Source organism: Protomyctophum parallelum, assembly GCF_964188405.1.
Source record: "Protomyctophum parallelum genome assembly, chromosome: 12".
Taxonomy (NCBI): domain Eukaryota; kingdom Metazoa; phylum Chordata; class Actinopteri; order Myctophiformes; family Myctophidae; genus Protomyctophum; species Protomyctophum parallelum.
In genome coordinates, this window is record NC_139712.1 from 45,830,074 (window position 1) to 45,848,013 (window position 17,940).

At 44.0% G+C, this 17,940-nt stretch overlaps 1 protein-coding gene across 1 annotated transcript; it reads left to right on the plus strand.

Moving 5' to 3' along the window:
* Positions 1 to 2,696: 2,696 nt before the first annotated feature.
* LOC310867989 (uncharacterized protein) lies at positions 2,697 to 7,030 on the plus strand. The gene is made up of 6 exons (XM_083778192.1): positions 2,697 to 2,758; positions 3,142 to 3,251; positions 3,824 to 3,877; positions 4,053 to 4,271; positions 4,945 to 5,040; positions 5,608 to 7,030. The coding sequence occupies exons 3-6, from the start codon at positions 3,824 to 3,826 to the stop codon at positions 5,905 to 5,907; spliced, it is 669 nt and encodes a 222-aa protein (XP_083634318.1). The 5' UTR covers positions 2,697 to 2,758; positions 3,142 to 3,251; the 3' UTR covers positions 5,908 to 7,030.
* The last annotated feature ends 10,910 nt before the right edge of the window (positions 7,031 to 17,940 follow it).

The window sequence follows — 17,940 nt, forward strand, 5'->3', positions numbered from 1 at the left end:
GTTCTCTGCGTCGTAGCGCATGCAGATAGGCAGATAGGGGGGGGGGGGGGGGCAGTTCTATAGGCAAGGGCAGAAGGTTCCTATAACGACAGTGGGTGCGTGCCCACCTTAGAGTAGCCTATATATTTTAAGGCACCCGCCCCGCAACTTATTATTATTGGCTTATTATTTTGCCACCAGCGGAGTTGACGGTTCACTCAAAAAAGTAAAACAATCGCCTTGTAAGTACGACTATTAAAAAAAGGTATATTAGCTTAATAAAATCTGTGAATATCACTTATGGGATCCTTTTAGTTGGATATACAATAATTAATGAGTAAAAATCCAACTGTTATTTGTGAGTTAAATGTACATCTATTGTTTTAGTTCATTTCATGAAAATAAATGAGTATATGCCAAACTGGTAATATTGGTCAAATATATATACAAGTCTCAGTAAGTTTCCATCATAATATTTGAGAATGGAGTAATCATACAGATCAGTTTGAAGAAATGTAATTATTACTCATTCCTACCCAATATTATTAGTAGATACGGTATCTACTAATAATATTGGGTTGAAATGATCTAAGATACCCATTAGACACGCCTACCTGCCTCTTATTGGCCAGAGTTCATAACAGCGATGAAAGCCGGACCGATACGAGTCATCCCGAGTGGCAGGCTGGCAGCCATTACAAAATTTACAGCAGAAGCAGCAGCTGAGCCGCGCCACGCAAGTGAAGTTACAAGAGAAGTTCTCCTTCATGGTAAGTAGCCAGCTATCAAATGTTAATTAAATGTTGACCGTGTCTTCATACTTTTTTTTTGGACCGGACTAAAGCCATGGTTTACATGACGCTCGTATAGGGCTAGCAAAACTAACAACTGTCAAGACTAAAGAGTGCATGCAAATTTTCATTCAGCCCCACCATAACGTAACGCCTGTGGTCGTCGACACTATACACATAAACTACACATGTTTCAGCCATGTACATATACACAATATCATGTTAAAATGCATAGAATAGCCTACACATTATTTGCGAGGGAAAGTTCGCGCCGAACGGGAAGGGCTCAGGGCTGCATGGTAATTGTAGTTCATTTGACTTACGATTGTATGTATGGCTCACTGAAAGAACTATCAAAATGGCCGCTATAAACGCGGGCTTATTTATTATGTTGAATTCTATGCTGTAATACTAAACTAAACATGCTTCATCTATACAGTAAACGTTAGACGATAAGCTTGTTGTTTTGCGGTGCCTGCGTGCGGTTCATGTTTTACGTAGACCAGCAGTATAGGCTATAGGCTTGAGCTTTTAGAAATATTACTTTTGCTAGGGACATAGACCAACAGGGGAGCCCACGACGGGACGGACGGCCGCGACCGGGCGTCGCTTAACGGGGGAGGATCATGAAGAAGTGACGCTGAGGAAGCGACGCCATGGGCCGTCGGAGCCCCCCCTAACCGACCGCAATAGGCGGAACGGGCTGGCGGGGCTGCGATATTAAACATTTTTCAGGGAGAACTCTTGGGGCCTCTACGCAGCTGCGTAGTTTGCGGTAGAATGCGGTGAATAAATCTGCAGGCAGGGTCAGACAGTGCAATTACATGTGGACATTGTCATCCAACACAATCATTGGAATTATAAACTGCATGTAACGAAATGCATTTAGATCAGTGCTAAATGTCTGTTAGCAAAAGTAATCATTCTAAAAACTCAAGCCTGCTTGTGGCTTGTAGATGAGCTATATTTCCACATTTATGTTTTTAAAGTATACGGTGTAAAGTATACAGTTTAATGTTGGTTAATGTTTGTTTTGTAGACTGTTGAATAAATCACTGCAGCCAAGAGCCAACATCAGACAGAGTGGACATTGTCAACTATAGCCTGTAAGTCCAGTATCATTAAGGCATTTTATGTACTAGCCTACTACTAGCCAACTTCTTATGCTGCAATCACACTGGCAGATGCAAAAGATACAAAGCTACAAACATTGGCTGTATCTTCATGTCGCTCACTTCCATTACAAAATAATAGTAGACTAGACTGTATCTTTGCATCTGTCCGTGTGACTGTGATCGCAAGATTAGGTATTTGACTATTTATGGACTAAAGTCCTGTATAAAAATGTATGTTGCTTTGTCTGATCATGTGCATGTCTGCATATTTGTCTGTAGACTCTGTAGGCATCAATGTCTGGCTCCTTCTCTGTTTGATTCTCCTTCCCTGCTGCTGCCAACAATAAAGCCTCACCACTGCTTGACCTGGGTTCCAGGAGGTAACAACCGTAAAAAACATACACAATGTATTCATAATTTCATATATACATCGTTGCTGTTGGGCAGAAACCTCATATCTCCATATTTCAACGTTTGATGTTTTGTCACCAATACTACAGTGTCTGCACAAAAGTAACAATAAATAGCCGGTCTACAAGCTCACAGCATGTCTCATTGCGTTGTGTGCATGCTTGTAAATCTGCTATTTCAGCTTTTTGGGGGTTTTAAACTATTAGTCTTTCTGTTGCATTTATAAATATTGAATCAATGAAAAGTATTGACAAGAGCTAAGGATTGAACAGTGTGCCTGATGGGAAATTAACAGGGTTTAATTTTTGTGTATTTAGTCTTATTTTCTACTGTCCATGTCTTCCAGCTCCACCTCAACTCTTTGTCTCCCGGTATGCTGTCCTCTCTGCCTCCCGGTGGCTGTCCCCCAGGGCCAGGCATCTAGACTCATACAGACAGCAATTGAACAGTCTGGACAAACAAGTGACTGGATACCTTACTGGTACGACACTGTTTAATAATTGTTTTACAACCTTTCTATACAGTTATTCAACTATATTCCTGAAACATTGTGTTGCAGATAGTATTCATTTACCACTGCGTTGTCTGCTCGCTTAAAGTAGCAATAAATAGCCGATCTACAAGCTCACAGCATGTCTCATTGTGATGCGTTGTGTGCATGCTTGTAAATCTGCAATTTCAGCTTTTTGGGGGTTTTAAACTATTAGTCTTTGTGGCATTTATAAATATTGAATCAATGCAAAGTATTGACAAGAGCTAAGGATTGAACAGTGTGCCTGATGGGAAATTAACAGGGTTTCATTTTTGTGTATTTAGTCTTATTTTCTACTGTCCATGTCTTCCAGCTACACCTCAACTCTTTGTCTCCCGGTATGCTGTCCTCTTTGCCTCCCGGTGGCTGTCCCCCAGGCATCTAGACTCATACAGACAGCAATTCAACAGTCTGGACAAACAAGTGACTGGATACCTTACTGGTAGGACACTGTTTAATAATTGTTTTACAACCTTTCTATACAGTTATTCAACTATATTCCTGAAACATTGTGTTGCTGATATTATTCATTTACCACTGCGTTGTCTGCTCGCTGCCTTATATGAACACAGCTGCTTCAATAATTCTTCCCTGTGTAATATTTTGATCCTTGAGGAGGATAATTAAAATGTTGAATCATTGAGATTTTACAGTTGGGACTCAGTAGATGTAGTTTATCAGTGATATGGATTTGAGTGGTGCCTGACGGCTCCAACTGCTATGTCCATATGTATGTCCTGATGAGTACGAATTGGGGTTGATTGGGCTGATTCAGGTCACACACACAGCAGCCATAGTACAGTGTACAGTACGAGTTATACTGTAGAGTATGAGTTGTACAGTACAGTACGATGCATATAGTTGCATCGCTCAGTTCACACAGGTGTGATTTTTATAGATTAGTTGGTATGACAAATATTAGTCAAACTCATTTTTGAAAGAAACATTACATCAGTCTGTTGGTTCCCTGTTAACACCTAGTGTATCTCTTCTAGATGAGCGTCAAGGATGTAAAGGAGAGATGGCTGGCCTTGTTTGATGCTTCACAAGTGAGTAAATTGGATTCTTGTAGCAGGGTTCAACAGAAATGACATCCTGCATGTGACACACATTTACATTGTATTTAACCAATTGTACCCATTCCTGGAGCAACAGTGGTGGAAAATGGATGTACAAGATCACAATGTGTTTTGTTTTTCTCCCTTCCCCTCATCTGTTTTTCAGGTCAGCGCAGAGTTCAAGTTGATCACTACAATGAAGCTTGAGCCGAAATTCATGGAGATGTTGGACCTCCACACACCTAAACTGGACCTCTACACACCTAAACTGGACCTCTACACACCTAAACTGGACCTCTACACACCTAAACTGCTGTCCATGTTCCAATCTAAGAGAGGTGCTGTAGGAGAGCCACATCGGGCAAAGAAGAGTGCTCTGCTTCAGGTAATAAACCATTTAGACCTGAGGATGATTCTTAAAAACGGCTTCTAAATCAGAAAATAGCAGATATGCAAGCTCACATTGCATCTCACTGAAGTCTGTGAACTTGCAGATCTTCTATTCTCGGTATTCATTCACTTTAAAAAGCTAGAACAAAGTTTGTGTTGTAATTTCCTTGACATGTTGTAACTTCACATGCGGGTGAGAAATGTTCCTCATTGACTTCCACTGTAGTATCTTGCCTGTAACGCAAACCTGTCAAATGTCCTAGATCAGTCCCATTAAGTTAATTACGATCACTTACTTTAGATACTAATGTATCCTAAACAGTCATCACTATGTCTCTGTCCTGTCCATTCCCTGATAGACGAAATGCATGTCTTAATAGTCTTGTCAGTACTAAACCCCTCTTATTCCTAAACTTCTTTGCTTTTTTACTATTTTGAAAAACATTTTTGTTCATTTAGATTGGCTAGTTGACCAATTTTGTTTTTCAAAAGAGTAAAAAAGGCAAAGAAGTTTCGGGATAATGTGTTTAGCACTGGTGGAAATGGGGCCCTAAATGCTAAAACTGTGTGCAGACAATTGAAACGGTAGACTTTAAAGTTGGTAAACAAAAGCCCAGCTTGAATGTGCAAAGTAATGCATTGTATTAAGGATAAAACTTTGTCTGCAGAGTGGAAACCCCATACAGCTAACCAGAGGAATCGTGATCAAGTGCCTCATCGACCATCTGGGAGAAGAGCCTGGTGCCCTGATCAAGGACGTTGAAGTTAGTAAAATAAAGTATTTAACAATTTGTAGTTTTAACTAATGTCATCATCATGGCTAATTGTGAGACAATATCTCAAACGTGCCAAGAACGGCAGAGTGAGGAGCTTGTTTTGTGAGAAAGTGTCCAGAGAATCAGGTTGTGAGATGGCATGTCTAGTGCTACTGCAGTTCAGACATGTGTTCCTACATACTAAGTAAGGTCACGATACACTCAGGTCTGCACTGCACATGGATACAAGTTCCATAGCAGCATAGACGGCAGCATGTCTTAATTATGGAAGCATGTTGTACAGCAAAAATAGCAGATCTACAAGGTCACAAATTGGCAATAGAATACATGTTTACAAGCTTCTTCCATGAACATGAATGGTCTCAATCTGGCCTCAATCTGTGATTTCTTCAACTGGTTGGCAGCAAACGTTTTCAATTGCAAACTCAAGACACTGACGGAGGTCCCACCCAGAGCAGGGAATTGTGCAACAGTAGTAACTGTTTAGAATGATAATACCGTGAACATCATCATTACGTTTTCATTCATGAGATTCTATTTTTACAATGTGTGCAGGATGCTGGTGTCGATGTAGAAGAGGAGTTGTCGGGGGAACTGATGACTATCTACAGTCTGCAAACTCAATCACCAGCTGCTGATGTAGGTATTGTTATTGAGGGCATCCCTGTCCTCAACAACCTCGGCGATATTAGCAGAGCCTGCTGCTATCTCCTGGGACTGACCTACGTGTTTGACTTGAAGTACCCCAAGAAGTTCAAATACATCTTGGAGGTTTTTCAAAAGGTACTGCTTGGACTAGACCCTCAACAGCTTACACCCAAAGTGCAGACACTGAAAAACTGTCTGCTTGGCTAGTGTCCTGACTGACAACTTCAGTTTGAATGTTTTCAGTGGAAACAGATTAGTAGGGAACCACATCACATACGACACTGACTGATACTGCACTGTTCAAAAGGAAAGCCTATTGTATAAAGCATACAGCAGCATGTCAGATCTGTGCGTCTGACAGACTTGTTTTGAAGTGGAGGTGCTTATGTGTACACAGTGCATATAGCCAATTAGAATGTATTAATCTGTACAAACCTCACCGATAGACAGTAAAACGTTATTTTTATTTTTTCTATATTAAGAAATTCTTCCCCATTTGACCTTCCTGCTTTTTCTTTTTTTTTCTTATACAGTAATGGGTTATTGATTGCTCCAAGCACATTACTTTAAAAACTAACATTTGTTGCTTAAAGGGCCACAGTTCTTTTATACTTAATGTTCATTTGTCTGGGTCTTGTTAAATAATGCTTTTGGGGTTCATGTTTTTCGGTGCTGTACAATTTTACAACTACACCAGGTTTTAATTGTATGCGTGTTGGCTGTTGACCAACTATACTTTCAATATGGTGTCTGCATGTGACCATAGATGAATGTTTTCAAAAAAGAATGGCAGCTATTTTTGCTATGATGAAGTAGCCTATCAAATTGTGTGTGTGTGGTATAGATAATCAAATTGTGTTTTCAGGTGTGTGCGCATGTTTGTAGATCGGCTAATTTGGGTGCTAGACACCGGCATGCAGGCAAATTAATTAACCTAAACCTAAAATGTTTATGTCAAGTATAGTGTGACGTGTGTGTGTGTGTGTGTGTGTGGGGGGGGGGGGGGTAGACAATCAAATTGTGTGTGTGCGTGCGCGACTGCGCGTGTGTGTATACGGTATAGTTTCGGTGGGACACCGGCAGGTAATTCATTAAACCCAGCCTTGACTAAAAAAAAAAGTCAAATGACCATCCTATCATGTTTGTCCTCTCAACTATAGTGTGCGTGGACTTTTGTTTTGTTTTATTTACCTGCCATAGTAGGAAATGTTTAATGTTCTTAAAATGTATTTGCTGACATTGTAATTTGCACATTGTTTCGTGTGGCCAGACTGTTTCCTCCCATACAGTATGTGAATGTTTAATACTTGAATGTTCACTTTGGTCAATTAAAAACGTACTTATCTGTATAATTGCATTGTGTATTCTCTTTGACAAAGGTAAATACAGAATTCCTTTTTGATTAAAATACTATGAGTTGAATACAGTTAAAATATTGAGTAAATGTAACGCATATATTTTATTAAATCATACACTCGTATATAGTTAAATCAAACTATCAATTTCAATCCCATATACTCAAATTTATATGTAATTTTAACCTAGGTTTTCTAATGCATATTAAGTTTATCTACTCAATTATTGTCATTTCAAGGTGCTAATGCATATTAAGTTTATCTACTCAATTATTGTCATTTCAAGGTGCTAATGCATATTAATTTTATCTACTCAATAATTGTCATTTCAACCTGCTTTAATATATTACTTGCACTTACTTAATTTTTAAGGTAGATTTTACTTGATTTCATAGCAGTCAAGTTTACTCGATAATTAAGGGTGTAAAAATGATTCACCAATATATTTGGGTAGATAGTAGTTTCTGTTTTCTGAGTGTAGGCTATGCTCCCCAAAATAAGGAGAGTTGCAACCGCAGAGTCGTATTTTGGCAGGTCTTAGACAGGTCACCATGCACGTACTGTACAGTATCTAGAACTGAGATACAAGGCCAGACTGGGAAAGGAGTGGCATTTCGCAGGGAAAATATTGTGTTTTCACAAACTAATATGGGACTCTCTCAGTCACACACCCAAATTTGAAGGCCTAGGAAATCTAGGCCAGCTAGGGGAAGAGATAACTGTGTTATCATGGAGCATGGAGGGAATTATTGAATCATGGTGTGCATGGCTGCATACATACAGCACTCTTATGTGTTATATTCATGCCCCATGAAAGATTTAGATTGTTGTCTGTTATTATCTACTTCAATAATACTGTAATAATGACTTCCTCACTGGCACTGGGACTAATTCTATGTCTATTGTGCATGATGCCAAAGAGAAGTGGCGTCAATACACACCTAGGTGTGTGTTTAAATACAGTATGCTTCAAGCATTCTTGGAGGCAAACAACATTATTATGGGTGCATCGATGCACGTATCAGGAAGGCTGCCAAAACAACGTCAGGCATGTTCCTGTTAAATGTTTTGATGAATTGAACAATGTGGACCCTGTTGTAAACGAGTGTAATGCTTAATTGGGTCGTCCACTCACAGTTGACAGTCTTTGTATTGAGTTTGTGCTTAAAATGTACTGTAAATTCTACAAACTGTTAATAAATATTTCAATCAATCAATCAATCCAACACCTGGACGAGAGTGATAAAGCGTGCGTGCGTGCGTGCGTGCGTGCGTGCGTGCGTGCGTGCGTGCTGTGGTGAGGGAGAAGAGTTATTTGTCAGTGAATGCTCCTACTGAGGTTTGAGACGGCCTTCACCAGCACAACTCTCACCTGCGTGATATCCACGGGCTCTCTTTGTATCGGATTTACTTAAAATAACATCTGTGAGTGAGTTGGCAAATCATTATAATAGTATAGTTAATTGGACCATTGGACATTAGCTGTTTGCGTAAATTATTTGGACATTTATCTTCTGTTGTTTCCTCTTTATAAGTCATGTTAGTGTTTAGACTTTGACTTTGACTTTATTAATCCATGCTTGCAGTGGAGCCGAGGCCCCACTGAAAAAACTGCAGAACTTTACAAATTGATACATGATAATAATAATAATAATAAAATAGACTAAAAACACACAATTATAAGGTTAAACATTTTCAGGGCAGCAGAGCATGGTCATGTATGCAGTTCATGTGGCCATACTGTGTTTTTGTGCAGGTTTAGGTCTTTTACTTCTGTTGGTATCTTATTTTGTAGTGTTCTTGTGCTGACCGTTCACCATGTTTGCTGTTACTTGTCTTGTCTACCCACCATAGTGTCCTGCTCGCCCCAAGCCTACCTGTGTTAATTGTATTTTGAGTTCACCTGTGTCTAGTTAGTTTCCTGTCTATTTACAGTATACCCCTCTGCTTCAGTGTAAGGTTCAGTCTGTAAAACTGATCTGTTGATGACTGCTGAGGCTCATGTTATCCCATGTCGAACAAAGCAAAATCAAGACCCATTCTTTGGCATTTCACCATTTTTTGTCGTATAGAAAAAGTACCAAACTGTGACACCAAAATATCCCATCGAACTGAACTGTGAATTTTGTGAATCTTTACTATCTAAAAAGTCTAATAATTGAACAACTCAACCAACTCACTGAGGAGCTACAAAATATAATATATATTTCCCACATATGAACACATCTCAGATTTGGATTTGAATCCCATTTGAAGTTCCCCTCCCTGTCCCACAGCTGTCACTTAAAGAGCAGCTGATTGTCCCATCATGCAGCTATACAGTTCAAAGGGAAGCTATACCTCTGGATTCTGTGGACTGATGCAATGACAGCACCCAGTCATGGCAAAGCAAGCCTTTCCCATTTGCCACAACCTTTGTGAGGCCATGGTTTCCCTCTCTGCTCTCACAGCAGACCAAAAACTGGACCATCAGTATTATTATTGCTACCAGGTTAATACTGGGAATACTCTCTCTCTGGCTTACAGAAACCCATGTTCCATTCCTAGTAGCGGAGGCCCTACAGGCAAAAATCGATAAATATATGAAGTTTGGCACACAGTTAGAGCATGCCATAAGGAACATTTTTGGCTATAGGTCCCCGTGGTGATCATGGCGGCCATAAGGCCATTTGGAAAATGGCCACCAAATGGCCGTTATTTTACAAATGCAGGTTCTAGACCACCTAGGATCTTGATTCTGGTGACTCAAGGATGAGGAATACAGTGGTACTGTTTAGGTTTGTCCTGTGACCGTGGCAGCCACCCACTGTTGTTTTACAATAACTCCAGTTCTAGACCACCTATATGATCTTGATTCTGGTGGCTAATCATATATTTTCAAGGATGAGGAATACACTGGTACTATTTAGATTTGCCCTGTGACCATTGGTCAGAACACCAGTCTTTGTATAGTCTCTTACCCAGACCCCCTTCCAGCTCGCCAACCAGCTCTGCCCCTGAACTGCCAGTATCCGGCATGGCCAGAACACCAGCCCTTGTACCCATTCTGAACGGGCACCCATTTTGGTGTCGGCATCATGTTATGCTTTAGCTATTGAAAAATAGCAGATCTACAAGCTCATATCGCGCCACCGAGTGGCGCGATACGAGCTTGTAGGTCTGCTATTTTTGAAAAATCGAAGAACGACTGACATTTTTAGAATCTGATCTCAGGTCAGAATGGGTTCATCAGGACCAGTGTGTGTCCGGCGGAAACCTCGTATGAATCTGATCTCAGGTCAGAATGGGTTAATTGTACCCCCCCACCAGATAACACAGTGGAGCAGCAATACGGGGGGCCACGACCTACCATCCCCTGCTACTCACAATGGCTTTGCTTTTTCATCTAGGGTGCCATCCTGGGTGAGAGGCTGGGACAGTGGTGATCAATGGAATAGAAGAATATGGGGCCGGATTGGATTGCGGTTTCATGATTTAACCCATTCTGACCTGAGATCAGATTCATACGAGGTTTCCGCCGGACACACACTGGTCTGATGAACCCATTCTGACCTGAAATCAGATTCTAAAAATGTCAGTCGTTCTTCGGTTTTTCAAAAAATAGCAGACCTACAAGCTCGTATCGCGCCACTCGGTGGCGCGATATGAGCTTGTAGATCTGCTATTTTTAAATAGCTAAAGCACGACACGATGCTGACACCAAAATGGGTGCCCGTTCAGAATGGGTTAAATTCCACCACGGCTGCCTGGGAGCAAAGTCACGTCGATGTATCTGTGGCCTGATTAACAATAAATGCAACAACACTTTCAGTGTGGGCCGCACGGCAAATTAAAGAGAGTAATTTGTAATATCGTTGACTTTTCAAGATCACCTCAAGTTCAAGTTCCTCTTTATGGTCATTAATAACTGTAGAGCAGAGACACAAGGCAGAACGAATCTACGCTGCAATGGCTCCGTTTAAAGACACGATTGATGACCTCAACTAAAATATAATGGAATAAACTCGTAAACGTAATAATATACTATTGCTAACGCTAGAATAATTGGCCATATTTAAAATATTACATTGACTTGACGTAAATTGTACACATCCTTATTCTATTTCACATGACACAACAATTATATTGCACATACTATTAAAGTGCATGTGTATTCCTCTTTATTTTGCTTTTTGTTCAGTTCCTTTACCCTCCATCAGGCACCTCAGCTGGCCAGGAGGAGGCAGTATAGAGACCAGGATTACTGCATGTTTTTTGTGAGTGTACCTACCCTAGGGGACACGGGGAGAACGTGCAAACTCCACACAGAAAGGCCCTTTCGCCAACCCCAACTAGGCCGGAGGAGAGAACACGCCCCCAGTGCCCACAGTGTCCCCAGCGAGACTCAAAACACAGGACCTTCTTCTATGACGCTACCGACTACTCCACCGACACTGTGTCCCCCTTATTTAGCTCTTTGTTCTTTATTCAACAACCTGATGGCTGTCAGGTTAAAGCTGTTTCTGAACCTGACCGTGTTGGCTGTATCTCCTCTCCTGCCAGAAGGCAGAAAGGAGAACCCTTCTGGACACATTTAGGCTCGCATTGTGTGTTAACGTTGAGGCATCCTACTCAAATTTACAATGCAGTTATCAAAAACTGGATCCATGAGTAGGAAAGTTAATTAAAGTTATTCATATATTTGCTCATTTACATACAGTAGGCACTGTTGGATAACTATTGGAGCGGGTTATATATCCCTGCAGGTGTCTAGGAGCAAGGAAAGCAACAAGCTGCCAGTGTAATGAGGCAATCACTGCCGTTTATTCTTTAGCAGTCACAACATTAAGTAGTTTTAACAATCAGCACAGCAATTAAACACAACAACTGAATAGAACAGCTCTCAATTATTGTATACAACAACCTTACAATACCCACAGTAAATGAGGAAGGCATGAAACAACTTTGAATATAGAATGAAGGACAAGGTTGTGGATGGCGTGGAACGAGTAAGCCAAAGGAAAACAATGGGCTTCCTAGCCCAGCGGGTCCCCCCAGCGGGTCCCCCCAGCGGGTCCCTACAGCTGGGTCCCTACAGCTGGGTCACTACAGCTGGTCCCTACAGCTGGGTCCCCCCAGCGGGTCCCCCCAGCGGGTCCCTACAGCTGCAAGCAGCCTCTCACAAAGTTGTACAGTATGTATATTGTGGCGACTGATACACAACTCGGGAGCGGGAATCAGGGTTGCCTTACCTAGTCACAAAGGCATTTATTGAATATTGTTGCTGAACAGAAATGTACTTTTCTCTCTTTTCCTTTTTGCAGGGGAATGCAGTCAAAGTTCATTTCCAAGGTAGAGAGTAGGTATAGGCGGCGGTGGCTCAGGGGTAGAGTGCCTGGATGGTAACCGTAAGGTTGCCAGTTCGAACCTGGGCTCCCCCAGAGTTACTGTCGAAGTGTCCTTGAGCAAGACACTGAACCCCTAATTGCTCCCGATGTGCTAGTTGGTGCCTTGCATGGTTTCCGCTGCCATCGGTGTATGAATGTGTGTGTGAATGGGTGAATGTAATGCACAATCTCTGTGAAGCGCCTTGGATAAAGGCGCTATATAAATGCACCATTTACCATTTGTAGGTATGGATTACATTCACAGAGGATCGGGGTAGGTATTTCCATAGGTGAGTACAGTATATACGGTATAAGGTACAGGTTTAGATTAGCCCCCTTAGCTTAGGTTCTTCTTCCCACAGGTGAGATAACGAGTACGCTCAGGTTACTGAACCAATGTCAACACATGCGCTGAGAGCGGCTTTTAGAACGGTAAGTATTTCTACTCAGCCTGTACTCGAGTACTTGTACTCCTTCGGTGTAAGCCGTGTACTGGGGTCGTATTTCTACTCCTTTTCCATATCCGTGTACTCTGGTCGCTTTCCTTCCATTTCCATCATTTTTTTCACTTCTTATTTAGCCGGTCTAATGCACGTCGGCCATGGAGTGTGTGCCCGGTATGTTGCCTGTGAGTGAGACACATAGAGATCGCTGTCAATATACGGATTTCATGATATAACATAGAATGGTATAGGTATATGAAATAGTGGTCGTCTCATCTTACCGCCCAACTTGCTTGCCCACAGCCTCGCCTCATCTCTGGAGAGTGGATCTGTTGGTGAGGCAGAGAGTTCTTCCTTTTTATACTGATGCGCTCGGGTGCATTGAGTTGGTCCAACAGGTGATTAGCGATGTACCTGTGATCAACAACCTGTCCCGGGACTTGGCGAGTCCATGCCTCTCTCTGCCTCCCTCTCTCCCGCTTGCTTATTTGGCGGGGATTGACCAGTGAGACACCACAATATCAATAATATAAACACAGCACGCTAGCAAACAATTCATTAGTTCTTTATTTCAATCAATTATACAAAATTGGCCCAGGCCGTAGCGTAACGGTCTGGGCACCGGACTGGTGATCCAGTCGCGGTGTGCCGCGGGTTCGACTCCCGGACCCGACACGGCCTTTACCGCATGTCATCCCCCCATCTCTCTCCCGTTTCCTGTCAGCCTACTTTCTATCCCTTAAAAAATCAATAAAGGCGTAAGCCGCAAAAAAATATCTTAAAAAAAAAAAAAAAAAATTATACAAAATTAAATTATATTACCTAATCATCTTCTTCTTAAATACACTAGTTTGAAACTCATACGGTCATATGCATACATCTGTTGCACAAATTATTAAAACATTATAAAGTAGCCGGCATATCTGTGTATGAGATTGTGAAAATATAATAATAAATAATAATACGATTATTTAAAGAAATAACTATTGTCTGCGTGTTTTTATGGATATACATACTGTTGACTTTTACAACTTTGTAATTCAACAAAAAATACTCGCACAAATAAATTGCATTAAACAGTGCTGCCGGGGCGGGTCTTTGCACAACCGCTCTGTCATTTAGATATATGCGGCTAGGACACGGTTACCGGTGGGCGACAGCAGGCTGCACCACACTGTATAACACAACGCTATTACTTGAACCCATAACAGACACACTGTTCCAAACAAGCAATCAATGTTTAGCTGCAGCCAGCCAGGCAGGCAGCTAGTAAGAAGGCTGATATATTGACGGTGCGAGTGCCTGTTACTCCCTGTGATGCCCTATTGATCCAATACTAATGCCCCCATATGAGCCATTTTAACCACAAGACGGATCGCATGTTGCTTTGACACAGCCTTTGAGCAACGACATACTGCAGCAACAACTTGATGCTAATGATTTATAGCACATGGATTATGAAGAAAGCGCACTCTCATGTATTACAACAGCAGAACTGTCTGATTACTATACAGTATTCGTGTTGTGATATAATTTCTCCTTATTTTACCTCCGTTGCAGCCTTTGCCTGGAAGTAACTTCTGCTTGTTATGATCCTGACAGGTCTGCAGATAAAGAGATTTTGAAAGTGACTGGACAGATGACCTATAGTTAGTAGACAGTACAGTAGTTGAACCACATGGCCCATCCCAACCTTATCCTCGTGACCATCAAATTAACTTTGGTTTAATAACGTTGTGTTGTGATTTGATTATGTTAGTGTATTGACTCGTTGCGGACAGAGCGACACACATAAACACAAACCGCCTAATTGCGAGTGCAGTACTTTCATCCGATGGAGCATTGGTCCGAACGACAACCTACCTCCTCCCTCACCCTAACCCTAACCTCCCCCGGGGCAGACACCTAAACCTAACCGCAACCCTCTCCCGACCTGCAACGCACCTCGGAGCATTGCCCCGTCGGGCCTATGAGTTGTCGGACAAAAGGATGCCCCCCCCTAATTGCGGTGGTTTTGGAATTGCTTTTTAGCTCAACTAATAAAGAGTAGAATTGAGAGGGAAGAACTATAAATAAATAGTGCCGGTGTCACTAGGAGGCAGGGGTGGAAGGGAAGCCAGAGTCATTGAGCAGCCTGGCAGCTGAGGGGAAAAAACTTTGTCTGTGGCGGGCTTTCGTAGCCTTCGGCAGCCGCAGTCTTCTCCCAGAGGGGAGCATGGTGAGGAGGCCGTGGCCAGGGTGGGAGGGGTCGGCCATAATTTTCCTTGCTCTCTTCAGCGCCCTGGAGTCGTGCAGGGACTTGAGGGAGGGCAGAGGGCGGCCAATCACCCTCTCCGCAGAGCGAATCACCCGCTGCAGCTTGGTGAGGTCTTTAGCAGCTGCAGCGGGGAACCAGGTGAGGATGGAGAGAGTGAGGATGGACTCCACAATGGCTGTGTAGAACTGAGCCATCATGAGCCTCGGCAGCCTGAATTTTTTCAGCTGTCGGAGGAAGTACAGCCTTTGCTGGGCCTTCTTCAGGAGGGCCATGATGTTCAGCTCCCACTTGAGGTCCCGAGAAATTGTCATGCCCAGGAACCGGCATGACTCCACTGAGGTCACCGGGGTGTCTCCCAGCATGATGGGAGGGGGCGGGGCTGCGTTCCTGCGGAAGTCCACCACCATCTCCACTGTCTTAAGAGCATTAAGCTCCAGGTTGTTGTTGCCGCACCAACTCTGCAGCCGCTCGATCTCCCTCCTGTAGGCCGACTCATCCCCCTTAGAGATGAGGCCCACCAGGGTGGTATCGTCAGCAAACTTCAGTAGCTTAACTGACGGATGGAGGGAAATACAGCTGTTGGTGTACAGGGAGAACAAGAGTGGGGACAGGACACAGCCCTGCGGGGAGCCAGTGCTGGTGGACCTGGAGCTGGAAATGTTCTTCCCCAGCTTCACCCGCTGCGACCTGTTGGTGAGGAAGTCCGTAATCCACCTGCGAGTGGAGTCCGGCACTTGCAGCAAGGACAGCTGGTGCTCCAGGATGGATGGTAGGATCGTATTGAAGGCCGAGCTGAAGTCCACGAACAGGATCCTGGCGTAGTTGCCTGCAGTGTCCAGGTGTTGAAGGGCGTAGTGCAGAGCCATGTTCACGGCATCCTCCGTGGATCTGTTGGCCCTGTACGCAAACTGCATCGGGTCCAGCACAGGATCTGTGATGCTCTTCAGGTGAGCCAGGACAAGGCGCTCCAGGACCTTCATGACCACAGAGGTCAGGGCGACGGGTCTGTAATCATTAAGGCCCGTGACCTTGGCCTTCTTGGGGACGGGGATGATGGTCGAGGCCTTGAAGCACGCTGGGACGTGACACTGCTCCAGCGAGGCATTGAAGATGGTGGTGAACACCGGGGCGAGCTGGTCAGCGCAGTGCTTCAGGACAGAGGGGGAGACAGAATCCGGGCCGGCCGCCTTCCGGGGGTTCTGGCTCCTCAACAGCAGTTTCACCTCTCTCGCCGTGACAGAGAGGGGGGGATGCGGGGATGGTGGATGTGGCAGGGGGGGGTGATGGGTGGGGGGCAACCTCTCTTTCTCGAATCTGCAGTAGAACTCATTGAGCTCGTTAGCAAGGGGGAGGTTGTCAGACGCCTGTGGAGACTTGGGCTTGTAATTTGTGATGGTCTTGAGGCCTTTCCAGACGGAGGAGGAATTCCCATCAGAGAGCTGTTGCCGCAGTCTCTCTGAGAAGCGATGTTTCGCCTCCCTCACCTCTTTGGCAAACCTGTATTTGGCTTGCCTGAACAGAGCCACATCACCACTACGCCTGGCCACCTCCTTCTCCGTCCTTAGCCTTCTGAGTTGGGCTGAGAACCAGGGCTTGTCATTGTTATAGATCTTCCTGGAGCGGAGTGGGACACACACCTCCTCGCCGAGACTGATGAATGATGTCACAGTGTCTGTGTATTCATCCAGGTTGTTACCAGCCTCAGGCCCCGCCCACTCGACATAGTCCTGGTCGCAGCCAGCGCTCTCCAGCCAGGCACGGAGTCGCTCACATGCGTCACTGGACCAAACTCTGTAGTTCCGCACTACAGGCTTAGAGATTTTTAATCTCTGCCTGTAGCGAGGGATCAGATGGATGAGATGGTGATCACCTTTGCCCAGCGCAGCACGGGGGACAGAGTGGTATGCCTGCTTGATGGTACAGTAGCAGTGATCCAGAGTGTTCACACCCCTAGTTGGGCATGTGACCTGCTGCCTGTATTTGGGGAGAGCCCGACTCAAATGAGCCTGGTTGAAGTCCCCCAAAACTACAGCAAAACTGTCCAGGTGATTACGCTCCGCCCCCGACAGCTGTTCTGCCAGTGTGTCTACTGCTGCTGTGACGTCAGCATCTGGAGGAATGTAAACACACACGAGGATAAACGCATTAAACTCACGTGGGGAATAGAATGGGCGACAAAGGATGAATAGAGATTCAAGTGCAGTAGAACAGTGTTGGTGAATCACTGTCACGTCAGAACACCAGCAATTGTTTACAAAAAACAAAAGTCCGCCTCCACGCGACTTGCCAACCGCCTCGAAGTCTCTGTCAGCTCGAAACGCGGAAAAGCCCTCCAGCTGTACAGCTCCGTCTGGGACTGTCGGCGTTAGATGGGTCTCTACTAACGCGAAGACAGCCGTGGAGTGAAAGTCATTGCTTCTTGAAACCAGCAACCGGAGTTCATCCATTTTATTGGGTAGAGAGTTCACGTTTCCAAGGAATATACCTGGGAGAGGTGGACGCGATCCTCTCCGGCGTAGGCGAACCAGACAACCTCCTCTTCTTCCCCGTTGTCTTCTTGTCCAACGTACAGCACTGGCGAAGAACGCCGTCCCACTCACTAGCATATCCAGTATGTCCGTTGAACGGGTGAGTAATGTTGGTAAAAAGTCCGATGGGGTTGAACACCCAATGTGCAGAAGCTCTTCTTTAGTGTAAGAAGTTAAACAGGACACGTAAACAGCACAAAACAGACAGAACACTACACACGTTAACGCCACAGCAGCCCTCGACGGCGCCATCTTGACAGCTGTCACTCACTGAACTCCTTGTCTACCGTC

Excerpts from the sequence above, each read along its gene's own strand:
- LOC310867989 (XM_083778192.1), top strand. The coding sequence starts at position 3,824 with ATGAGCGTCAAGGATGTAAAGGAGAGATGGCTGGCCTTGTTTGATGCT. Across the intron at positions 4,272-4,944 it reads AGAAGAGTGCTCTGCTTCAG|AGTGGAAACCCCATACAGCT; the intron begins GTAATAAACCAT and ends CTTTGTCTGCAG. Across the intron at positions 5,041-5,607 it reads CCCTGATCAAGGACGTTGAA|GATGCTGGTGTCGATGTAGA; the intron begins GTTAGTAAAATA and ends CAATGTGTGCAG.